The sequence below is a fragment of the Drosophila kikkawai genome, chromosome 3R (assembly GCF_030179895.1).
Source record: "Drosophila kikkawai strain 14028-0561.14 chromosome 3R, DkikHiC1v2, whole genome shotgun sequence".
In the NCBI taxonomy this organism is placed as follows: domain Eukaryota; kingdom Metazoa; phylum Arthropoda; class Insecta; order Diptera; family Drosophilidae; genus Drosophila; species Drosophila kikkawai.
In genome coordinates, this window is record NC_091731.1 from 36,531,681 (window position 1) to 36,554,269 (window position 22,589).

The following is a 22,589-nucleotide window of genomic DNA, read 5'->3' on the forward strand; positions in this document are numbered from 1 at the left end:
GTTTCCGCGGACCTTAGACGTCACCACTTTGGGGGGCTGCTCCTTCCTCTTCCCTGTCACCCACAAGCCCCCCTGTCGCTTGGTGCTAAATTTTAGCAACTGCCTTGCCATTGGTTTATGCTGCGCTCCATCAACATATGGCAGCTTGTCGCCTCGCCTGCTCCTCATTGCAGGTCGCGTAGGGACGACGACGAAGACGTCGTCGACTATCCATAAACATGAAAGCAATTGCCTCTTACGCGTAATGGCTGCAAAAGGGCTTCAACTTTGACCTTAGCCCAAATAGGTTCATAAAGCCCAGAGCCCAGAGCCCAAGCCCAAGCAGCAGCAAGCCTTTAAACTGCAGCCCCGAAGCCAAGACAACTTTCGCCGGCTTTTCGGTTGGCATCAATTCTCTTGATTGTTTTAACGGAGCGGCGGCGTTTAAGTGCGGATGGGAATTCTCATATTTTGATTTCATTTGCCATAAATTCCTTCTCTGCCCTGGGAAATCCCCTTGCCGGATAAGCCAACACATTTTCAACTTGAATTTATGAACTTTTCGGGAAATTGACTAAGGGCAAATAAACACTACAATAAATGTTGGAAAACTTTAAATTGGTTTTAAATTTTGAACCATAAATATTAAAATTAAGCTTCAAACAAGAAAGGAAACTAACTTGGGGAAGCAATAAGTTGGCCTTAGGATCATCACTTAATCAAAAATCCATCATAACTTGGCCAAAAAACTAGTCATTTCGATTCGGAAAGCTTTTCAATGATAGTTTTTAATAGGATAACAAATCTGCATACTTAATTTTAAATTTTAAGAAATCTAAATTTTTGGCCATTTTTGAGAATTTTAACGATGTAACCCCTTATAAAGTTTTGAAAAAATTTGAAAAAAATGCTTTTGATCTGGACATGGCTAGAAAGACTCGCTTGTTTGTGCTGATCAAGAATATATATGGTTTATAGAGTCGGAAATGACTGCTTTACTAAATAAACCAATAAATATCCTTCAAGAAGACCTAAAATATTTTAATTCTTTAAATAAATAAATATTTATATTTTTAAACGATCATTTTTCTGCCAAATCAAAGTCTCAAAATACCATAACAAAGTAAAAAAATCATTAAATTTAATTTGCTAAGCGTTTCTAGTTAGTTAAATATTTTTTGTGCGAGTTTAGGATATTTTTGTACTTATTTCCATTTCCATTTATTTTCCGTTCTTAAGAAATAGTTTGAATATTAATTAGTCTCTTATTCTTTTACTTCATTCTTAATAACAATTTTCTTAAATATTTAACCGATTTTTAGGTAATTAAAAAATAACAATACTTGGCTTAAACCTAAATTATCTTCGAGAAATGCAAGTCAATCCCAGAGAAATATAAAAATAATGTAATCCTATGAACTTTGAAGTTACAATGTCACTTCCCAAGCAAAATAAAGCCGTGCTAAATTCGATCTGACCTTTTTAGGGCCACTAAAAGGGGGGATAAAACTGAAAATCCACTGCCAACATTTCAATTAATTTAAAACGCTCTCGCACTCAATGAACACCCTATCATCGGTGAATGAAAGCTTAGCCGAGGGGGGGCACTACACACAGACTGGCTCCGTCAGTGGCCAGTGGCAGCCACCTGTGCAGGTGGTGGGCGGCGCATCCCCGGCCCGATAATGCCGAGCATATGGCGGGTCGCATGCGCCGAACAAGCAACAGACAAAGCAGACATTCTAGGCGGCAATTGAGGGACCCGGTTTAAATTACAATTAATTTTTAATTAGCCTTAAATTTACATTTACAAAGACGCTTGGCAGCTGCATGAATCAATTAGCGTGCACGCCTTTCTAGCGAGCGGTCAAGGAAAACAAGCAATGAAACTGAAAAAAATGGGAACAAAACCAAAATACTTAACACCTATCCACGCTCTCATCACATTCGGGGAAGCTGGCTCTGGTCTCCTAGCCGTGTCGTGTCCTAGCCTTTCATTTCCGGCTGCCAAAGAGTTTGCCACGAGCTGAAAGAGGCAACAAATTACAGATAAACTCTCCTAGAATAAACTTTTGTCAAGACTCACCGTGCGACGTGGCCGGGGACAGGGCGTGGGAGCTGGCATGCCGCTTGATGCGCGGTGTATTGACCAGCGCAGATCCGGAAGCGGAGGAGGCACTTGTACAGGTAGCCGGTCCACTGCCGGCCATCACATTGGTTAGTGTGGAGATTCCGCTGGACGTATCCCCGGTCGTTGGCATCGACTTGTAGCGCTGCAGCGAGTTTCGCGACTTCTTTGCCGGCATGGTGGCCTGCTGCACTGCCTCCTCCAAAGCACTCAGCCAGTCCTCGCTCTCGCTCTCGTCCTCCAGAAACTTCATGTAGAACGATGGCCGCTTGGCCTTGTGGTGACTGGTCGGTGTGGTGCCCACTGGCTTCGGTGGTTCCTGCGCCACCAGCTGGGACTCTAGCTGCTGCGAGGCCTCCATCAGGAACATATCCGTCTCCGAGTCATTGAGGAAGTCAGCCATGGGATCAGGTGCTTGAGGGGCCGGCGCAGGCTCCGGTGAAGGTCTCTTGCTGGCCGATCTGGTTCGGGCAGCCACAGGAGCAGGCGTGGGCACCTCCTCCGACACCACCACCTGGTCCAGCTGACGATGCAGCTTGTCACAGCGCTCTTTGAGCAGATCCCGGGCCCGCATCTGTTGCGCCCGCCACTGGCTGTTGTCCATCTGGCTGCGTCGGTCCTCGCAGCCCTTGAATGTGATCTGGCGGCGGCGGTCCCGCACACTCAGCTCCGCCGAGTCGAAGCCGCTGTCCGTGGTGGCGTTGCTGCTGCGGTTCCAGCGCCAGCCCACCTCGGGGCTCTCGATGGCCAGCGTCTGCGAGAAGAGGCAGTGCGGCGACAGGCTGACATCCAGGCGCGGCGAGAAGTCCACGCTGTCGTCCAGGCTGGGATGCCGCTTGTGCGGCGGTGTGCCCTCCACATCGTCTGCAATGCTGACCGCAGAGGTGGGAGAGCCGGGTGTCTCCGTGGAGCAGCTCACATCTTGTCCGCCTCCGCTTCCTGGGCGCCCGCAGCTCTGGGGCGAGGCTGGAGGAAAATTCCCGATTACTGGGCAGTCCGCCACATATGGAGCCAACACTTACCACTGTGACGCTTCTGCAGCAGGCGCGTACTGAGCGTCAGCGAACGCCGTTTGATAATTCCATCCATTTAATTACATTTATTTGATTTCTTGTTTTTGTTGTTGCTGTCGTCACGAAATGCGCTCAAAACCGAAAAAAACCTATCGAACCTATCGAATCTGAGCGCAGAGTTGCCAGACTATGTAGTCTTAAGGGCCTAGAGACCGGAAAAAGGGTTGGCAGCGCCAACTGGTATATTTGCGAGAATGATGGTATTATTTGAATACTCCGGTCCCACTGGTCCTATGTGGTGATGTGTAAAAACCAAAATTTTGAATATAATTCACTTATACGATAAGCCACCCAATTGGAGCCCCCGACAGCCAGTGGAGCAGCATGAACTACAATCCGAACGCGGGTATGCGGAACCGTAAGTGGGAGAACTGTAAGGATCAGGCTACGCAAGCAAGTATACCGCCAGTCGAGCGCTCCGCCGCCACTCCGGATGCGGCTCCTCCGACCGCACGCCCGCCGACCGGACCGGATTGGAGCCGGTGGGCGCCCGCAGCTGGCCACGTTCACGTTTCCTTCTGTTGCGTTGCGTTTCAGTTCCCGTGCCTGCCGTTGCCGTGCCCCTTCCTCATTTCTGTGCTCGCCCCCAGCGTGTTTCTGTTCTGTGCTGCGTGTGTAGCTTGATTTGCCTGTGTTCCCCCGCTTTGCCCCCCTTTCCACCTGTTCCGCCACTAACCGCCAGTTGCTCTTACCCAAAATAGCACAAGCTGCCGGTCGCCCGCGACCCACGAAGCGTGTCAGCGATATGAATGCCATGGGTCCCTCGGCTCCCATGATGGGCAGCGTCGGTTCCCCTTTCATGGCCCCGCCCTCCAACCCTCCAATGCTCGATCCCAATGCGATGTACGGAGCACCGGCTCCAGCGCAGGCCAACAGCTACGGCTTCAACCTGAATCCCGCCCAGCAGCCGCAGCAGATGCAGCAGGCACCACAGCAGCAGCCACAGCAGACGGGCTTCGGATATGCGCCACCGCCCACACAGCAGGCGGGGCCGGCTCAACCCGGTTACGGGATGGGCGCTCCTCAGTCAGGTGCTGGTCCCCTGCCCGCTGGCCAGTACCCACAGTTTGCCATGTTCCAGCAACCCATCGTGCAGGACATGGCCATGCAGTATGGCCAGCGGCTGGCGGACCAAGGCAAGCAGCTGGTGGAGAACCAGTTCGAGAAGTGGGTGCCGGTGGCCAAGCTGAAGTACTACTTCGCCGTGGACAACGCCTATGTGGGTCGTAAGCTGCGGCTGCTCTTTTTCCCCTACATCCACAAGGTGGGTCCTGAATTTTAATGGCCTGAAGTACTGACCAAATCCTGAAATCTCGCCTGCAGGACTGGTCCTTGAGGTACGACCAAGAGCATCCGGTTCAGCCACGCTACGATGTCAATGCTCCGGATCTCTATCTGCCCACCATGGGCTACATCACGTACGTGATCGTGGCCGGCCTGCTGCTGGGCATGCAGCAGCGCTTCTCACCGGAGCAGTTGGGCATCCAGGCGTCCAGCGCCATGGCCTACAGCATCTTTGAGCTGGTCATCTACTCCATAGCCCTGTACGTAATGAATGTGAAGACGAGTCTCAAGACGCTGGACCTGCTGGCCTTCACGGGCTACAAGTACGTGTGCATTGTGTTCTGCCTGATGGTCAGCACCCTGTTCTTCAAGTCGGGTTACTATATAGCGTTGGCCTACACCAGCTTCTCCTTTGGCTTCTTTCTGGTGAGCGCAGGCTGGGAATTGTATTCCTCTGGAATACTGGAACTTACCTCTTTTTTTATTTTTTAGCTGCGCACTCTGCGGACAAAGCTGATCCAGGACAACTCTCCGGCTGCTCCAAGCGGCGCCATTAACTACGATCCTTATGGGAATCCCCAGCAGCTGGACTACAGCGGCGGGAAGAAGCGCAAGCTGTACTTCCTGTTCATGGTGGTGGCGGGGCAGGCACTGTTTGCCTTTCTGCTCTCCAAGCACTTGTATTTCACGAAGGCAGAGGTGCTGGAGGTGCCCAAGACCTTCTAATGGCGACTCATTTCCAGCTTGTGAAATCCTCTCCTTGGTTTGGTGAGATTCGCGCAAGAGAAACCTATTTTTGTTAGCAACAAACACACATTTTATAAATAAATATGAGCTATGAAAGCGACCCAGCCTCTGCCGTTTTCCATTGACACTTCATTTCGCTCGAAAGTTTGATTTTCTTTTAATTTTTTATATAATTTTATTGAAAGTTTAGTCTCTTTTTACGGTAACGTGTTCTTGTTGGTTGTTTGCTCTGCTCTTTTGTTAACTTATCCGCAAATTGCCGCTAGTTTTCGTTCTTGTTCGTTATAAAATATTTGTGTGCGGAGTTTGAATTGTCAAAGCAAGGATAGTGGTACCACCGACAGGATCAACTTATAATTTATGAAATTCAGGATATACAAGATTTGAAAACTAAAGAAAATACTTTAAACAAAGCTGAATACTATCGCGATCATATCAACTTATAAAACCTTTTGAAATTAAGGGATATTCATCATAAAAAAACAGGTGAAAACTAAAGAGTATTTGAAAATTTGTTTGAAAATTTAAAAGTAAAAAAAAAATATATATATTAAAAAGCAAGTTACAGTCTGTAATTTACTTTGTTTTTTCAGTGTGGCTTGTCTTCAATCTTAACAATATTTTAGTAGGAAATATTTAAAACAAGACATGATACCAACAACAATTTTCAAACCATACAATGTAGATCCTAACCCGCGATACTTGGGATACCACCATCAAAGCTTTGACAGCTCCAAAAGGGGGTTGCCTGTTGTGTATGAAATGTTTGTTTTTGGTGTTTACGGGTTTCAGATTTCGTTTCCGTTTCCTGTCTCTGCATTTAGTCTAATTTGTTCGGTTGCATCAAAAAATAAAAGGCATACGAATCCGTAGTAATAGTAATGATAACAGCTCCTACTTTAGGTTAGTTTCGTGAGTTTTACATAGTTTAGATAGTTCGTCGTTGGTTAGTTGGGGGGCCTCTCGACTGCAACTCAGTACATAGCACAGTGTGAAAAATCGCTAGCTTAGATCCTCCAAACGATCGTTTGATTCTGTTTTATTTTCAGCTCGCTAATGCCGTGTGGCTCCTTCGTTCTTTTGCTTTATTTTTTATTATGTGTAGAGTGTAGGCTAGCGCTTAGTAAATAGTTATAAACATGCTTTGCTTTGTTTTCAACAAATTCCACGTACTAAAAAAATAATACATTTACAACTAATAATTTAGAGCTAAACATATACGTTTTGTTCTGTTGCCTGATGCTGCTGCGTATAGATATTATCGTAGTTATGTTGTACATAGCTATATTGTATATATATTCATATATATATATTACGGGTGTGTGTGTGTGTGTGTAAGTGTTTGTGGTTCATAAACTCATTTAGGCTACATTTGGAATACAAAATACGCAACATAAAAAACCTTTAAAACTCTTGCTCCTATCAATAAATTATCGAAAATCAATCGCCTAGTTTTAACCTAGATCACCGACTGCTTCTGCTGCTGCTCCCGCTGCTGCTTGACAAGATTACGCTGATAGTTGACCAAGTCCACTTTATTGAACTAAATTACCGTACTGCCGGGCGCCGCCGCCGTCTGACCAGGCGACAAGTGCTGTGTGGCGTGCTAAAAAATATATAAAATAATACGTAAATTATACAAAAATAAATAAAGGTTATTTCAACTTACCGCGGCATGACCCGGCCTCGCCCAGGTGTAGATAAACCCATCCTGACACGCCGTCAAAAAGCAGTCCTCGCGAAATATCAACGCCGTCAGCCTTTCGTGGGCTATCTTCTTGCACACCAGCGGCTCCAACAGCGGGCACTCGTCGAAGCGCGGACAGGCGGGCGTTCCGATAAGCTGCATGGGATCAAAGCTACTCACGCCCGATCCCGATCCCGCTCCCGATCCGGACGACTGGGCGGCCGCGGCCAGCGAGGAGTGGTGCGACGAACGGCTGAGCTTCAGCGAACCAAAGCTGTGCGCCGTCGAGCTACTCCCGATGGCCGCGGTCGCCCCCGTTTCCAGAATGGAGGAGCTGCTGTTATTGCTCTGGCTGTGGTTGTTGTGGTTGTGGTTACTGTGGTTATGCTGATTGTAGCTCTTCAGCATGCTCATGGCCTTGCGGTGCTGGCGGTGCGCCGTGGAGTGGCTGCCGCCCTCGACTCCCGCCTTCTTGTCCGAGCTGCTCAGGAAACTGAAGTTCGATAGCCGCTGCGTTAGGCTGTTGAAGGCGCTGAAACCGCTGCCCGAGCCGGAGGAGGACTTGGTCGAGCTGTTGGAAGTCTTGCTGTTGTAGCCCGAGGTGGCCTGGGAGGCACGCTGGGCAGTGCCGCTCCCGCTGCCTTCGATGCTATCCGACTTGGTGGCGCTTATGCAGTTGGGGAACTTGATGGAGTTTCCCGTTCCCTGGTGGCGACTATTCAGCTTCGTTGAGGAGGACGACGCTCCTGCATTCGAGGACATTGAGGCTGGGGTGGCCGCTTCCGTATCGCAGTCGTCGGGGGAGGATTGCGACGACATCGTGCAGTTGGCGGTGGAGAACTTGCTAGAGCTGCTATTGCTGTGCTCGCCGGCACCGTTCCCTCCTCCGCCTCCCCCTCCGGCCACTCCACCCGCCGTTTCCCTTGTGGGGCTGCAGCTACCGGAATCCGCCTGCTGGCCACTTGGCTGGCCCATGGCAACTGGTCGGATTAGCTTGACGCCGTCCCCGTCTGCTTCCGCTTCTCCATCGAGGCCGCCTGTACCGTTGAGGTAGCCCCGATCGCCGCTGTTCACGTGCTGCCTCAGCGCCAGCGGATGACGCAGCACATCTTCCGTGATGTCCCACAAGCAGATCTGCGTGTCCTGGCTGACGGAGCCCAGCCTATAGCTGATGGCCAGCTTGTCCGCCGACGAGGCATCCGAGCGAAAGGAGGCGGAGTGGGGTCGATTCCGAGCAGCATGCACAGGCGTCGAGTTGCGATCGAAGCCGTCGAAGCCACCGTTGGCCGTCGAGTCACCGGAGAAGCGAGCCTCCCGCGAGTTGGAATACTCGTTCATCTGATTCTCATCGTCGCTGAAGTCGCCTCCATCCCAGTTTGTATAGGAGGTGGTGTACGGGTCAAAGGCCACCACCGAGATCCATGAGCGGTGACCCTGTCCGCGGGCCACAACCCGACGATCCTGCAGGGACCACACGGTGACCAGGTCATCCTCGCCGCCCACCACAATGTACTTGCCATCGGGCGACCAACAGACGCACAAGAAGCCGCCGAAGTAGGACCGCGCAATGCCCAGCAGCTCCATGGTGTCGTAGTGAAAGACGCGCAGGAATCCGTCCTGGGAGACCACGGCCAGGTGGGTGCCGCAGGGCGAGAAGCAGAACTCGTTCACGCAGCAGTTGTCAGTGCTGAAGACCCACTTGTAGAGCGGGTTCCTCGTGGACTTGGCCTTGCAGGTGAGTATCGTGTAGCCGTCGCCCAGCTTGAAGGGCTGGTAGCTGGGAGCCGTGGCGGCGCAGGGCAGCTCCTCATTGTACAGGTACAAATGACCTGAGGCGTGGGCGGCGAGGAACAGGTGTGGCGAGTTGGGCAGCCACTTCAGGCAGGTCACTTTGGTCTTGTCGATCAGGCGCTACAGGAAAATCCTTGTTATTCTGTTCCAATAAGTGACTTTTGTGCTACTTACCTCCTCGTTGAAGAGCTTCCTCACCTCCCGGGGTCCGACCTGCGGGGAGACCAACTGGATCTGCCCCGTGGTGAAGCCCACCAGCAGGGGCGCGCCCGTGGGCGTGGCTGCGCTCGCATTGAAGTCGTGACAGCTGGGATTGGTGCCCTTGTAGAACTTCTTATCGATCGGCTTGCTCATCTCGGTGCCCTGGAAAAAAGAGAGTCAACAAGCGTCAATATCATCTGGTTGGGTTTATCTGGGCCTTCGCCCTGTCTTGCACAATATATTTGTTCTATTTCTAAGTGGGAGGAAGTCAAGTTCAGATAAGGCTGACTAGGAGGAATCTAGGGAATGTATATCGAGAGGAAAAGCCCGCTCAAAATAATATAAAAATTGCTACCTAAAATATTGATAATAAAGGTACCTTTTCCAGAAGAAAGTCAAGATCAAACGATTTCTTGAGATGCTGCAACTTCAATACGTTAAAAATCATTTTCTTTAATTTGGAAACCTTGTTATTGGTCTCTTAGTTATCGTCCCTTGAATTTATATCGATCTTTTTCGATATATTTCTAAGTGTTTCGATATAAATTCAAAAGATATCTCATAAAACCATAAAGACTTTTTTAAATTAAATCAAGGACACTAATTTATGATAGCTTAACAATCGCTTTAAATAAATATTTATATATATATTAATATATACAATATAATAATAAAATAATATATTAATTCCGTTCTAATATCAATCCCGAATTCAGTGAAAGTGAAAGTAAAATCAGGAATGAGTCTGATTGTTCCCCAGTTTTGTACAAAAGTTTACTGAAATAATCTCTGAAATTAACACATTCTGGAAATGTGGAAGCGGCATGGAAATTAGCGGCTTGTTGGCGGAATCAGGTGGGAAATGCTCTAGGCCAGACAGAGCTCTGTGCCAAGTTTACGCGGATAACGATGGCAACACAGAAGCCAGCTAAAATAAATACGAAAAGAAAATTGCAAGCTGTTTGCTTGAAAAGAATGCCAAAGAATTAGAAACAGCTGCTGGGCAGGGAAGGTAAACAAGGCAACAAGGCGATGAGCAAGTCGAACAGCAAATGCTCTAGCCTGGAGATTTCGGCTGGCCTTAATTGGTCACGTTTTTCAGAGATTAGGGCATCTTCCAGCTGATTACGCAAGGTGCGAACCGAATGGCAGAGTAATCTGGCTGGCTGGCTGCCTTCGGGCGCAATAAACATTCATAAAAAACGCCAAACAAGCGAATTGATCATCAAGCGCTCGAAGTGGAACAAATTAAGCCCGCTGGGGGACACTCTGAATGCAAATGGGAAGGTATCCAAGTGAGTGCCAATTGGCTGGTGCAATCCGCCTGGAATGCAATTGCAGGGCCGCTTATCTCTGCCTCTGTATCTCTCTGCCTCTCCGGATGATAAGCCCGCCCCGCTGCTCAACCTCCTCCTATTCTATCTCAACCTTGTCCACGTCATGTTCTGAGGTTACATCTCACCTTCTTGGCTCCACGAAAGGAGTAGACGTAGAGATCTCGACCGAAATTGAAGCAGATGCGATCCCCTCCTATCACCTGGTTGGTGGCCACTCCATTCTGGTCGAGAACGCCGCCGTTCATCATCGAGTGCATGGAGATGCCGCCGCCCAACCGGGCGTCCACTGTGCTGTTGCCAGCATTGGTATTGTTGGTGTGGTTATAGCTACTATCCCCGCCGGCGCCGCCATTCGTTATTGATGCACCTCCGACGCCTGCTCCTCCAGTAGCAGTGGCTCCAGATGCTCCTCCTGCTCCTCCCGTGGGCGAGGCTGCTGGCGTGGTTGTGCCGCCATTCGTTGTGGTTGTCACTGCCGCTCCTGCAGTGGGCGAGCCCGCTCCCGTTTCCGCCCCCAGCTTGCTGGGATTGGGCAGGGTCACCATGGAGACGCGCACCTGCGGCGAGCTCTGGTTGCTGCTGTAGCCCACCCGGTTGGGGCGTGAGTACTCGGAGAGGGTCAGCAGGCGGTAGGTGCCCTCGCGGGTGACGAACTGCGTCTTTAGGTCGTCCTTGACATTGGCGTCCAGTTGGTTGGCCATTGCTGCCAGCTCCTCCGCCGCCGCCGCTGCTGCGGCTGCTGCTCTGCTCCTCCGCTGCTGCACCTGCTGCGCCACCTGTCCTCAGCCCATGTGGGCTGGTGTGGATCCTTGCCAAAGGTGATCGAGCTCGAAATAACGTTACTTTTGGGATTTTGGCCAAATTCAGATGACACTGCCTCTGCCGCGTCGCTGCCGCTGCGCAGCTACTGCGCTGCCACTGCCGCTGCCCCGAAAATCGTTAGTTTTTCGCCACTAATTAAGCGCCGTCCGTGTGTGGGTCCGAGTGCGGGTGTGTGCCCATGTGTGTGCGGCTCGGCTTGCACTTTTTCTTTCTTTTTGTTATAATTAGATTTGATTCTGTCACTACACTGCGGTTTGTGTGGCTCTGCTGCTATTGTTGTTTCTGCTTCTGGTGCTGCTGCTGCTGCTGCGTTTTGCGTGATCGGCGGCTGCGGCGCTGCATGTCGGCGCGGAATCGGCGGTGTGCGGGTGTGGTGGGTCGCGTCGCGGTTATCGCATCGGCCGCACGCTCGTTTTTATTCCGCACAATTACTTAATTTATTTCTAATTTCTGCACCAGTGTGACCGCGTTCTGGCCGTTAATATATACCATAAACGGTCACGCTATCCTGCACCTGACCTAGAGATGGGTCCGCCGGTCCACAAGGTATCGATATACTCTAAAACACCTATCGAGATTTCAGGAAACGAAAAACATGGCAGCACTCTAGTAACCAGCATTGCCAGATGCGAAGAAAGCGAAACATTTCGCGCGTTAATTTAAAATTGTATACTTTAAAATTATACTTTATGATCTAAATAGTTCTTTGACAGAGTTTCTGTGCTAGTTTTTAAATTGTCTACAAATCTGCTTACTGAATTAAAAAGTTTATGAAATCAAAATGTTTGAAAATTTAAAAAATTTTTAAATTTTTTTCATACGGACATGCCTAGAAAAACGCGACTTTTAAGGCTGATCAAAAATATAAGCTCTATAGGGTCGAAAATAACTCCCCCATTGTGTTGCAAACTTTGGATTAAATCTAGAATACCCTGCAAAGGTATAAAAATAAGGTAGTTAACTCTAGCCAGGTATCCAAAAACCTTACATAAGTTTCAATCACGCCCGCATCGAGTACTATTCTAGATCGGATCAAAATCAGATAAACCCAGCTAATTAGTGATCGTGGACATGCAACACTCTATATAAAAGTGCCAAGCGACTAAAGCGATTGACTTACAAAAATGTATACTCGGTGGCTGAAGGTTTCCCTGCTCCTGTTCACAGTCTTCGTGGTGAGTTAAAAAATTGTTCAAGGATAACCGATCCTTAACGATTTACATTGACAGTGTCCTGGACAATCCAAACTAGAGGTCCGATTGGATTCGGTAAAAAATATCGCCGGAGAGGAAGAGACCTTAGCGCTGTTTAAGTTTCGACTTCTTGGTAAAGAGCGATTATTGAATGGCACTTTGACCCTTCTGGTCGACATCGACGATAACTATGAGGGAGCAGTAGAGGTTTATTTTTTTACAAATGGAGAATGGGTTCTAACACATATAAAGCGCAAGAAGCCCGGCGATTTTGTCGCAAACTATCTCAGGAAATATTATTTCCCACCGAATGCCGATACTAATTTGCCCTACGGCGGAGAAAATTGCTTGAAGAAAGGAGAATACTATTTTAAAAAAATTGCAGTTCCCTTTGACAATTGGCCAATGAATGTAAGTCGTGGCCTTATTAGAACCGATGTATCTATAAGGTCGTTGGAGGGCAAGAAGGTTGGTGGCTATGAACTTAATTGTATCGTAACTGACAAAAAATCCTAATAAAATTATAAAAAATAAAGAAACAATAAATTATAAAGATATTTTAAAACGCCGAAGGTAGAAACATTGTTTAAAATCCTTGCCCATCCTTTTATTGACAAATTGAATTCTATTTTAAGAAATGATGAAATGTTTAATTTTAAAATTAAAGAAGAAGAAATTGAAAACATAATACTTATGTAAGTATGTTTTTTTTTTTTAGGATTTGTTAATCTTTTTTGGATTCCATTTACTGGCGGACTTTTCCTTTATTTATTATTTTTCGCCTGTCGATGGCAACGCAAGAAAAGAAAGCAAACTATTTTAGACAGAAACCAATGGCAGTGACTTTTGTTATTTCAGTAACTAGCCTGAATGAGTATGTGTGTGTGGTGTTAGCCGGAAATGCATTTGGCATGTCCTGCGAAATTGGCCAGTGAAGAAGAAGAATGGGAAAATGAAGCTGCTGCTTTGTTCCCTCTTCCGCCTTTTACTCGCCCTTTTCTCGTTACTTTCCACTGCCAATTGCATTGAAGTTTCCTGCTAAATCTCGTTTCGGACACATGTCCTTTGTCTCGGCTTTGTCACCCTCGACCATTCCCAAGTGGGTGCTGCTGCTGAGATGGGCAAACAAGTGGCGACCTCGAGGGGCGCATCGAACTGCAGTCAATCAAGAGCGATTGATAAGAACGACCACTTGAGGCGAGAGCCCTATAAAAACCACCGTCACTGCCCAACGAACCACCCATCGTCGTCGACATGCGCTCGCAAGGTGAGTCCATTCCGGTTGCTTTATCCTGCCCAGACTAAGACTGACTCTATCCGATTAGCTATCATCTGGCCACTCGCCTGCTGCCTCTGGCTGCTGCTGCTCCTTCCGCTTCGGATCCGCTCGCAGTGCGTTGATACGGGCGAGCCGGGCTGCCTGCACCCGGCGGAGGTGGGCGTTGCTCAGCGTTACTGCATCGATCCCACCAAGTACTGGCTCTGCTCCGCACTTGGCCAGAAGGCCTCGCTCATGAAGTGCCAGGCCAATACAGGATTCGAACAGGATCTTAACGCCTGCGTACCATGGCCCGCCTGGGTGTGGAAGCCGTGCATAGAGCCACCCAGTCGTCCGCCGGGCGCAATACCTTGCTGAAATGGATATTGACAATGTGACTTTATCTACATTCTTGAAAATAAACAATAATATTTCATTCAGTGATGCTTGAAATTTATTGTTTTATTTAATTTATTTGCTATCTTTTATTAATGGAATTGTTTCTTTAAATTCTAATCAAGTATGCTCGATAACAAGTTGATTCTGATCGAGAATATATATACTTTATAGGGTTGCTTACTACGCTGGAAACTTCTGGCAAATATTATAGTACTTAACAACTTTGCAGCTTATATAAAAATCTTGCATTAGATCAACCGCGCCCTTATTGAGTATTTCACTTTTGATAGAATCGAACTCAAATACCAACTATTTAGTGATCGTGGACATGCAACACTCTATATATAAGAAGCCAAGCGATTCAAGCGTTTGTATTACAAAAATGTATCCTCGGTGGCTGAAGGTTTCCCTGCTCCTGTTCACAGTCTTCGTGGTGAGTTAAAAAAATGGTTCAAGGATAACGCAATCGTTAACGATTTACATTGACAGTGTCTTGGACAATCCACGTTAGATGTCCGATTGGAGTATATAAATAATATCCCCGGCGAGGAAGAGACCCTAGTCGCGTTCAACCTTCGTGTTGTTGGTAAAGAGCGACTTCTTAATGGAACTTTTACTTGTTTAGTCGACCTCGATGAACACCATGTAGGAACGATTGATCTCTATTCATTTAAAAATGGAGAATGGGCTCAATCATATATCAAGGTGCAAACGACGCCTTGCGAAATCTTCACAAAGTACATTCACAAATATTATTTTCTACCGAATGCCGATACTGATGTGCCAACCAGCGGAGATAATTGCTTGAAGAAAGGGGAATACTATTTAAAAAAAATCCAAATTGCAGTTGTCGATTGGCCAACGTTTTTAGGTCGTGGCCTAACCAAATTCGTTCTATCCATGAAGTCGTTGGAGGGCAAGCGAGTTGGTGGCTTTGAACTTATTTGTACTGTAAGTGACAAGGCAACCTAACAAAACACAAAAACAGTTTATATTGTATGTGCAAATGTCAATTTTCTGTTAATAAAGGCAAGCAAACAATAAATTTTGAAGATATTTTAAAATGACGAAAGTAGAAACCTGATAAAATGTTCAATTGCCAATTTCAAGAAGATTAAATTATAAACATCATACATAATCAAGAACTATATTCTTATCTTTCTTATATGCCTATCACAAACAGACTCCTCCTCCTTTAATTATTATTTATTGCCTGCCAATATAAAAATCTTGCATTAGTTCAACCGCGCCCCTATTGAGTATTTTATTTTGAGATAAAATCGAACTCAAATACCAGCTAATAACTGATTGTGGACATGCAACACTCTATATATAAGAAGCCAAGCAATTCAAGCGTTTATATTATAAAAATGTTTCCTCGGTGGCTGAAGGTCTCCCTGCTCCTGTGGACAGTCTTCGTGGTGAGTTTAAAAAATGTTCAAGGATAACCGATCCTTAACGATTTACATTGACAGTGCCCTGGACAATCCACGTTAGAGGTCCGATTGGAATCAATAAAAAATATCGCCGGAGAGGAAGAAACCTTAGCGGTGTTCAACCTTCGACTTGTTGGTAAAGAGCGACTTTTGAATGGCACTTTGACTCTTCTGGTCGACCTCGATGAGAACTTTGAAGGATTGTTGAATATCTATTCATTTAAAAATGGAGAATGGGTTCAATCATATTTCAAGGCGCGGTCGACGCCTTTCGATTTCTACACAAACTACGTCATGAAATATTTTTATCCACCGAATGCCGATACTAATTTTCCCTACGGCGGCGATAATTGCTTGAAGAAGGGGGAATACTATATTAAGAACATGCCAATATCCGCTGACAAGTGGCCAATGCACTATGGGGTTTTTGACCACTTTTTGTGGCATTTAATCATTTTTTAAAAGTTCTTAAATTTAAAAAAAAATAGTGGGATTGTATTAACAAAACATCGAACTGTTATGCCTCATACTCAAAATGTTAATACTTAACAGCATATGTTAGCAACAGAGCTGTAAAGTCAGCTGTTGCATCCGAAAGCGCGTCTGCTAAGTTTGTAATTTTTACGAAGTGATCTTTGAAATTAAACTATTCGTATAAGACACAATTTGCAAAGGAAAAAACTAATGGACACTGATTTCACAGGTTTTAACTACATGTTAAAGGTATTAATTGTTTAAATTGTGCGTGTTTATACTGACATTTTGTCATTTTATAAATGCACCTTAAGCTGAATTTTGAGAAACAAATTTAAACTTTGGGAAGAGTTTTGAAATAGAAGTTCGCATTAGTTTTCAATGCGTCCAAGTGTATGTTGTAGCGTTGTCAATTCTGAGCAAAAAGCAGTTAGTCTTATCGTGCACTTTTCCGCACTTTTGTTGCAATTTGAATTTTTGTCAGATAACCTCACTGTTTTCAGAGCCAATTTGGTAGCTGTTTGTATGGAAAAACACTGATTTCCGGTATTTTGGTTATTTTGGTTCCTAGGGAAAGCGTTGTCCGATTTTGTTCAAAATTGCTATATCGTGTTAAAATAGCAACAAATGTAAGCTCCTTAAATTTCATTAATTTATCTTTACTTTTACCCGATCGTTCCTATGGGAGCTATAGGATATAGTTTCCTGATCCGAACGATTTTCATACTATATGTGCCTAGGGACAAATAATGATGATTGGTAAAGCTTCATGTCGATATCTTCAAAACTGATCGAGTTATTAATTAATGCCACAAAAACTGGTCAAAAACCCCATAGTGCAATGGTACCATTTCGTGGCCTAACCAAAATCATTATATATTTTGAATATTTAAAGGGCAAGTCAATTGGTGGCTATGAAATTGTTTCCAATATAAGAGACAAGTCCACCTAGTTGTGAAGACTAAGACCTTGTGAATGAAAAAGAATACATGGTTAATTTGAAATATAATAATTTTTCATTCACTAAAGTGTTTCCTAAATAAAAAATGGAAATTAATGGAAAATGTAATGCAAAAATATGTTAATATGCTTTGTTTTTATAATTAGGAGAAACGCACATTATTTGAATATTAAATGCATTTGTTTGTTCTGGATTCATTGGTGTATAAACTAATTACTAAGCCATTGGGGTTTAGTTATAAAAATTTAGAATTTTAATGGCTATTTATATTTGATATTATTTAAGCGAATATTAATGATTAGATACATAAATAAATCTATGCCCATATTAATACATAATATTTCTTTGGGGCTAATTTGTTGATGTAAATTTAACACATTTGTATCTAAACAAATTTGAAAATTTGTACTTTTCTGTTACCTCATTTCCCAGAGAAACTAAAATTAGTTCGTTGGAAAGCAACATAAAAGTGGTCATTTTCAATAAGCATTTTGTGTTTTCTGTTGGTAATTAAACTGCTGACTAAGCCCATCAATTCTGGTAATTATTTGTAGAGCATCCAACGCTACCAAGACGAGCGATGTGAATGTGTCAATTAGTGTGTTTGCTTTAGCTGAGTGCAAAAATATGTGAGAGGCAATATACTACCTCCAAAGAGGTATTTATCTGGGCAATGTCAAGAGCAAGATCCGCGAGAGCGATAAGTGGGATATCTCAGGTGGCTAGTCCGGCGTGAATCATACATATTTATGATTCGCGGCAGCGGCACTCAGTACTTTTCGCTCTTTTGGCAGCCGTGTGATGATCTGGTGATAGCCAGTTGCAATTACAGCTGCAATTGTTAACGTGTTGTGGCTTCTGACTGAAAGGGCACGCCCCCTGTAACGAACGGGCGGCAATTGTGCTTCGGTTGCCGCCAAAGCATTTGTCATAAATCAATACCGCTTCGAGGGGTATCCGGGTATCCTGTGCGCCATGCCGTGCTCCCCCAGTCAACGGTTGGCGGACTCTTCCCGCTCTCGAGTGCAATAAGTTGCACTATTTTCGATGCGCTCGCCCGTGCATTCTGTGCGAGCATTTTATTTCATTTCACAGTTGTCAGTCAAACGCTTTGTCAGGCCGCCGAGCACATCAATAAGCGGCGAAAAAATACGTTTCAATCGAAATTTTATTTCTCGCTTTTGGCGTTGTGTGTGCGTGTGAGCCCCAACAAAATATTTGCATGTAAAAGAATTTTCCGCCATCATCGCACGGGAGCGCAAGCAGCGAGGCAAGAGGAGCGGGTAAAAATTGTGAAATAAAATTTTAGCATACGTGACGTATACGCAATATATTTAATTGCATTGAAGGCTCTCTGTACTCTTTGTTTTCCACCGCCATTCGGTTTATTTTCGTGCAAGAATGTTTAAAATGAAGTGTCAGTGGAAAAATCTATCCATATATACGACGGGTATATTCCTTGTTATTTGGAGTCAACTTTAAATTGGAGTCTGAATGATCCACCTTCGCATTTGTGTTAATATTGCGTATACGCAATATTCAAAATCTCTTTAAAGAGACTTGGCACTTTAAATCTCTACCTGCGTGCAAGCAAAATAATGGCCTTGTCTTTGAAAATCTCAAAATACTCAGGAAATGCTACAAATGCCGCACGAATTAGCATAAATCACCAGCGGCGGCACAGAGAGAGGGATTTTCCAGCCAGCCACGGTAGCTTCATTTAATGGCAGACATTAATAACCCGATTTAATTTATGGCCCAAAACTAACAAAAGCCCAATCCGCAAAACTGAGCAACAAAGGAGCCAACTTCGGAGGGAGGCCCGACTGCAGCGCAGTGCAGTGCGGCAATTACTCAAGTGCGCCGGGACAAGGACCTAATATGGCTTAAGGCGGCGAGCTCTCTCTCTCTCTCTGTGCAGAGCCAGGCCAGGTGAAATTTGTTTGGCCCAGCCCCAAAAATGCCTTTGAGGCAGTGTTTTGAATTAATTAGCAAGAGGCAGAGGCACTGGCACTGGCACTGGCCAAGGCAACAACGTGGTGGCTCCTCCGCTTGTTTGCGGCCTGCCCGGCTATCTCTGAAAATAATTTACAGCTGCCGTCGTTGATGTCATGAATATGCAAGCAGGCGGCCGTTGGATGAGTGGCGGAATTTGGTATGTGGGAGGTGGGATGTGGGATGTCCGCACCCACCTGGACCTGGCTCGAGCGGAAGAAACAACAATCGCGGCAAACAAACAGCGCCATAAACTGCCTGCGAAATGGCAAACAGAGGATGGGGTGATTCCAGATGAGCTTATCGCGACCGCAGCATCACACCTCAGTTCCGCTCGATAAGATTGTGATGGCCCGGAGAGTGTATAAAAAGCGGGCCTTGGATTAGCATAGGTCAGTCTATCGAAAGCCTACCTCAGTTCACCATGAAGTTCCTTCCTCTATTCGTCGTCCTTCTCCTGCTCGGCTGCGCCTCGCTGGGCAGTGCAGCTGCTGTGGGCAAGCCCACGGGCCAGCCCGGTTGCCAAACGGAAGAGGAACTGGCGGTGCGGAACTATGCCCACTTCTACCTGAAGAACTCATACTGGAGCTGCCAAGCCTTGGGAGTTCCGGCCACCCTCAGCTCGTGTGCAGTCGCTCAGGCCTGGTTGGATGAAGTCAAGAGCTGTGTCCCGTGGTCCCAGTGGTACTGGTTACCCACCGCCCTGCCCCCCAGCGAGCCCTTGGCTGCTGTCTAAGACTTGAAGAGGTTCTGGAAATAAATAAATAAAGTTTAAATGCAACAAAATTAGTAGTTTTGTTAATGTATATCTGATCTTCTGGGTTGCTAAGTCATGTAATCTCTCTGCTGTGATAAGTTATCTAATGGAATTTTTTAGCACACAAATATTTTTGCTGTAACTCGTACAGTAATGCAAATAGTTATCTTGACAACTATATACGGATCGTGAGACAAGTACTTGCATTATTTGTAAAGTGGGTTTAAGATTACTGATACATCTGCTAAGTTTGTAAATACTGATTCTTCATAGTTCTCAGTCAGTTTATTTTTTAAGCAATAAATATTTACTTCTTTAATACAATACCATCTTGTTTTGAAAACGAGAAACATTTTGTTATAGATTAAAGCTTAAGTTTTGTTAGCCAATAAACTTTTCAAACGAATGTTGGCTTTGTCTGCTGAAGATAAAACCCAAGTTGGGTTCAAGTAGCAAAGCTTTTAACCTGCTTACCATATACTTAAATAAATAAAATATTAATCTTTTAAGAGTTTGATAGGTTTATTTGAATAAAATACGTTCAAGGGGATTAATTTTCCAAAAATATGTTTCTTTACAGTCAATCCTCGAGTCCCACTAATCTCTAATATCTCACCCGCAGCCATGTCTGGACGGGACTACAATGGTGAGCCCAGCTGCCGCAGTCCGGAGGAGCTGCAGCAGAGCTACCGACACTTCTGGGACCCCACTGCCTACTGGCACTGCGGCGGAGATCGGGATCAGCCCGCCCAGCTGCGTCGTTGTCCTGCCAACGAGCTCTTCTACGACCGGGAGCGGCGGTGCGTGAAGTGGAAGGACTGGCAGTGGACAGAACCGCAGGAACCGCCCACAAAGCCGCGCAAATAAAACACAGAGCACGCATGTATTGAAACAAATTGTCGAAAATATAATTAAAAAGCGCTTTCCGATTTTTCCCCGGCTGAGTGCCGGTTAATTTATGCGCACTGGAGGGCTCCGGGAGGCTGGGCAAGGACATAAGCCGCTTTCGGGGAGGAGGCTGATGCGCCGGCTGTTGATGGTCGCGAGGATTTGGTGCCATACGTGCAACAATTACGAAATGTGCGTGGGCGGGGGCGTGCGACGAGGGGCCCTGCCCTCTTTTTGGCCTCTGTTTGTTTGCGCAATTTGGTAAATTGACATGACGGCAATTTCCCATGGTCCATGGTACGCGCTGAGCCCCAAGGACTTAACTTCGCTTGCTAGTTTTAATAATTTTTAATTAGCTGCAGCTGAAAGCCCTCAAATGGACAAACAAAATGTGTAGCTCGCTTTGCGGCGGTCCTGGGTATTATTTCGCTCGCTAATGTAATTGCCGAAAATTTGTTTTGTGCCCCAATTTAATTTGGAATCAAGCGCCATTAAAGTGGGCAAAAAAACTTGCATTAATTATTATTGAATTTAAAGCGAGCGAGTGTGTGCATTCAATCAGTTTAAAACACACACATTTTTATGCCACACATTCGTAGGAAAAACATTGATTTGGTGGGAAATAAATAAGCAATCTGGTTTGTTTTCCAGAGACACATTTTCAATCATCTATAAAATTTAGACATCAAATATAACAAATTTGGTATAGAATAAATGTTTTGTTTAGATTTTGTTTATTTAAATTAAATTAAACAATTATTTAAGGAAGCTATATCAACTTAAAATGACTATACTTTATTTATATTTGTGTTTATTTGAATATTTATGGTAAAAATAAGTATGATTCTTTCACTAAAGATTACAAATTAAGAAAAAAATATACCATTTTAATTAGAAAATAATTTCCAAACGCCAGAAATACTTATTTTGTGAACAAAGAATTAATGCCAGGTATTTAATGATCCATTTTCAGCCCGATTTAGTTCCTTATTTTCTGCTGTAATCTTTGTTTTTGTTTTTATTTGGCTTTCCGCTTTAAGTGCGAGTGTCCTTTTTCTTTTGTGTGTTTGAAGCTCTCCTTTCCCCCACAATTTGATATACACAAATCGATTTACTTGCGCATGCAAATAACTTTATTTGCTTAGAGGAAGGAAGACGACGAGGAGCAGCAGGAGAAACTGTTAACAAAAAGTCGACAGCAGTCGAGCTTGGCTCAGCAGCCAAACAAATTTGCATAAATCGCAGTTGGTAGCACACAACACAGCCAACACAGACGACGACGCCGCCGCACACATGTGCTTATTCACACCCATGTACTTACGGATATATATACATATAGTATATCCCGATCCAAAGCGACATCGCCATCGCCATCGACACGAAGTGAAAGGCGCAAAGACTAAGTGCATGCTTAAGTGTTTTCTTTTCTATTTACGGGCCACGGCGTTTGCCGTGCCTTTCCCCTGGCACCCGCTTTGTGCATATGTAAATCAAGGTAAACAGAAATCTGTTACAGCATGATACCATTACAATGACATGCAACGGACGCCACACCCACGCCACCCAGGACCCAAAGCGGCACCCCTATACCACACACACAAACACACAAAACCACCGCCCCTCACACACCATCAAAGTAAACTAGATACTTATACACGTGTCTCATATTGACTGCGATATGTTATACAAATGAGATATTGATGCCTCACCATTACAACGCCAGCTCCAGCCAGGGCCCGCCTCCCAGTCAGCCAGACAGCCTCGTCCTCCTCGAGTGACAGCAAACAACAGAAATAGGACCAGGGATAGGACCGGGCACAGGAACAGGACCAGAACCAGGACCATCCACGGCAACGGCAAACGGCAACATCAACATCAACAGCAGCAACAGCAACATCAGCAACAACTGCAGGAAAGCCGCCGTAACGGGAGAGGCAGGCTGTAAAGTCCTAGATCAGGTTGTGGTCGGGCCTGCGACTTGTTTAACCCATAAGATGTCGCTCTTAAGCGGCTCACATAAGCTCGTAACAGGGTTGATAGATACATTTTAAATCTTTGAAAATTATGGGAGCTAGAAATACATTTCTTATTGAAATCTTAAGTCTTTTCTTAGTTAAAAATCTTACAAATATTTCATTTACATTTTTTAATAAGGAAAATCTTTAATCTATTCAATCAA

The 22,589-nt window shown here is 45.4% G+C and overlaps 6 protein-coding genes across 10 annotated transcripts; 4 read left to right on the forward strand and 2 right to left on the reverse strand.

The window, feature by feature from the left end:
• Positions 1 to 1,175: 1,175 nt before the first annotated feature.
• LOC108085585 (uncharacterized) lies at positions 1,176 to 3,338 on the reverse strand. The gene is made up of 3 exons (XM_017182252.3): positions 3,130 to 3,338; positions 2,066 to 3,073; positions 1,176 to 2,005 (listed from the first exon to the last, which is right to left on the reverse strand). The coding sequence occupies exons 1-3, from the start codon at positions 3,194 to 3,196 to the stop codon at positions 1,974 to 1,976; spliced, it is 1,107 nt and encodes a 368-aa protein (XP_017037741.1). The 5' UTR covers positions 3,197 to 3,338; the 3' UTR covers positions 1,176 to 1,973.
• Positions 3,339 to 3,372: 34 nt separating this feature from the next.
• Positions 3,373 to 5,311, forward strand: Yif1 (Yip1d-interacting factor 1). 3 transcript variants are annotated; one of them, XM_017182245.3, is made up of 4 exons: positions 3,373 to 3,526; positions 3,882 to 4,444; positions 4,504 to 4,890; positions 4,957 to 5,311. In XM_017182245.3, exons 1-4 carry the CDS (start codon positions 3,505 to 3,507, stop codon positions 5,188 to 5,190), a joined length of 1,206 nt encoding a protein of 401 aa, XP_017037734.1. In that variant the 5' UTR covers positions 3,373 to 3,504; the 3' UTR covers positions 5,191 to 5,311. The 3 variants fall into 3 exon arrangements, with proteins under 3 accessions (XP_017037734.1, XP_017037733.1, XP_017037732.1); XM_017182244.3 differs by having other exon boundaries at positions 3,381 to 3,538; XM_017182243.3 differs by having other exon boundaries at positions 3,392 to 3,553.
• A 907-nt stretch (positions 5,312 to 6,218) lies between these two features.
• Positions 6,219 to 11,519, reverse strand: LOC108085580 (WD repeat-containing protein 20). The gene is made up of 4 exons (XM_017182242.2): positions 10,353 to 11,519; positions 8,864 to 9,052; positions 6,881 to 8,809; positions 6,219 to 6,817 (listed from the first exon to the last, which is right to left on the reverse strand). Exons 1-4 carry the CDS (start codon positions 10,926 to 10,928, stop codon positions 6,755 to 6,757), a joined length of 2,757 nt encoding a protein of 918 aa, XP_017037731.1. The 5' UTR covers positions 10,929 to 11,519; the 3' UTR covers positions 6,219 to 6,754.
• Positions 11,520 to 13,481: 1,962 nt separating this feature from the next.
• LOC108085572 (uncharacterized) lies at positions 13,482 to 13,953 on the forward strand. Its single transcript, XM_017182212.1, has 2 exons — positions 13,482 to 13,509; positions 13,568 to 13,953. The coding sequence occupies exons 1-2, from the start codon at positions 13,497 to 13,499 to the stop codon at positions 13,876 to 13,878; spliced, it is 324 nt and encodes a 107-aa protein (XP_017037701.1). The 5' UTR covers positions 13,482 to 13,496; the 3' UTR covers positions 13,879 to 13,953.
• Positions 13,954 to 17,685: 3,732 nt separating this feature from the next.
• LOC108085564 (uncharacterized) lies at positions 17,686 to 20,451 on the forward strand. Of its 3 annotated transcripts, none has more exons than XM_070287389.1 (2): positions 17,686 to 18,040; positions 20,145 to 20,451. In XM_070287389.1, the coding sequence occupies exon 2, from the start codon at positions 20,147 to 20,149 to the stop codon at positions 20,387 to 20,389; it is 243 nt and encodes an 80-aa protein (XP_070143490.1). In that variant the 5' UTR covers positions 17,686 to 18,040; positions 20,145 to 20,146; the 3' UTR covers positions 20,390 to 20,451. The 3 variants fall into 3 exon arrangements, with proteins under 3 accessions (XP_070143490.1, XP_017037693.1, XP_017037692.1); XM_017182204.3 differs by having other exon boundaries at positions 17,832 to 18,053; XM_017182203.3 differs by having other exon boundaries at positions 17,834 to 18,053; positions 20,103 to 20,451.
• On the forward strand, positions 19,150 to 19,551 carry LOC108085563 (uncharacterized). Its single transcript, XM_017182202.2, has one exon. It carries the CDS (start codon positions 19,190 to 19,192, stop codon positions 19,499 to 19,501), a length of 312 nt encoding a protein of 103 aa, XP_017037691.1. The 5' UTR covers positions 19,150 to 19,189; the 3' UTR covers positions 19,502 to 19,551.
• Positions 20,452 to 22,589: the final 2,138 nt, after the last annotated feature.

Excerpts from the sequence above, each read along its gene's own strand:
- Yif1 (XM_017182243.3), top strand. The coding sequence starts at position 3,505 with ATGAACTACAATCCGAACGCGGGTATGCGGAACCGTAAGTGGGAGAAC. Across the intron at positions 3,554-3,881 it reads GAACCGTAAGTGGGAGAACT|CACAAGCTGCCGGTCGCCCG; the intron begins GTAAGGATCAGG and ends TACCCAAAATAG. Across the intron at positions 4,891-4,956 it reads TCTCCTTTGGCTTCTTTCTG|CTGCGCACTCTGCGGACAAA; the intron begins GTGAGCGCAGGC and ends TTTATTTTTTAG.
- LOC108085563 (XM_017182202.2), top strand. The coding sequence starts at position 19,190 with ATGAAGTTCCTTCCTCTATTCGTCGTCCTTCTCCTGCTCGGCTGCGCC.
- LOC108085585 (XM_017182252.3), bottom strand. The coding sequence starts at position 3,196 with ATGGATGGAATTATCAAACGGCGTTCGCTGACGCTCAGTACGCGCCTG. Across the intron at positions 3,074-3,129 it reads GCTGCAGAAGCGTCACAGTG|CCTCGCCCCAGAGCTGCGGG; the intron begins GTAAGTGTTGGC and ends ATTTTCCTCCAG. Across the intron at positions 2,006-2,065 it reads GTCCCCGGCCACGTCGCACG|CTCGTGGCAAACTCTTTGGC; the intron begins GTGAGTCTTGAC and ends TGCCTCTTTCAG.
- LOC108085564 (XM_070287389.1), top strand. The coding sequence starts at position 20,147 with ATGTCTGGACGGGACTACAATGGTGAGCCCAGCTGCCGCAGTCCGGAG.
- LOC108085580 (XM_017182242.2), bottom strand. The coding sequence starts at position 10,928 with ATGGCCAACCAACTGGACGCCAATGTCAAGGACGACCTAAAGACGCAG. Across the intron at positions 9,053-10,352 it reads CCTTTCGTGGAGCCAAGAAG|GGCACCGAGATGAGCAAGCC; the intron begins GTGAGATGTAAC and ends TCTTTTTTCCAG. Across the intron at positions 8,810-8,863 it reads GGAAGCTCTTCAACGAGGAG|CGCCTGATCGACAAGACCAA; the intron begins GTAAGTAGCACA and ends ATTTTCCTGTAG.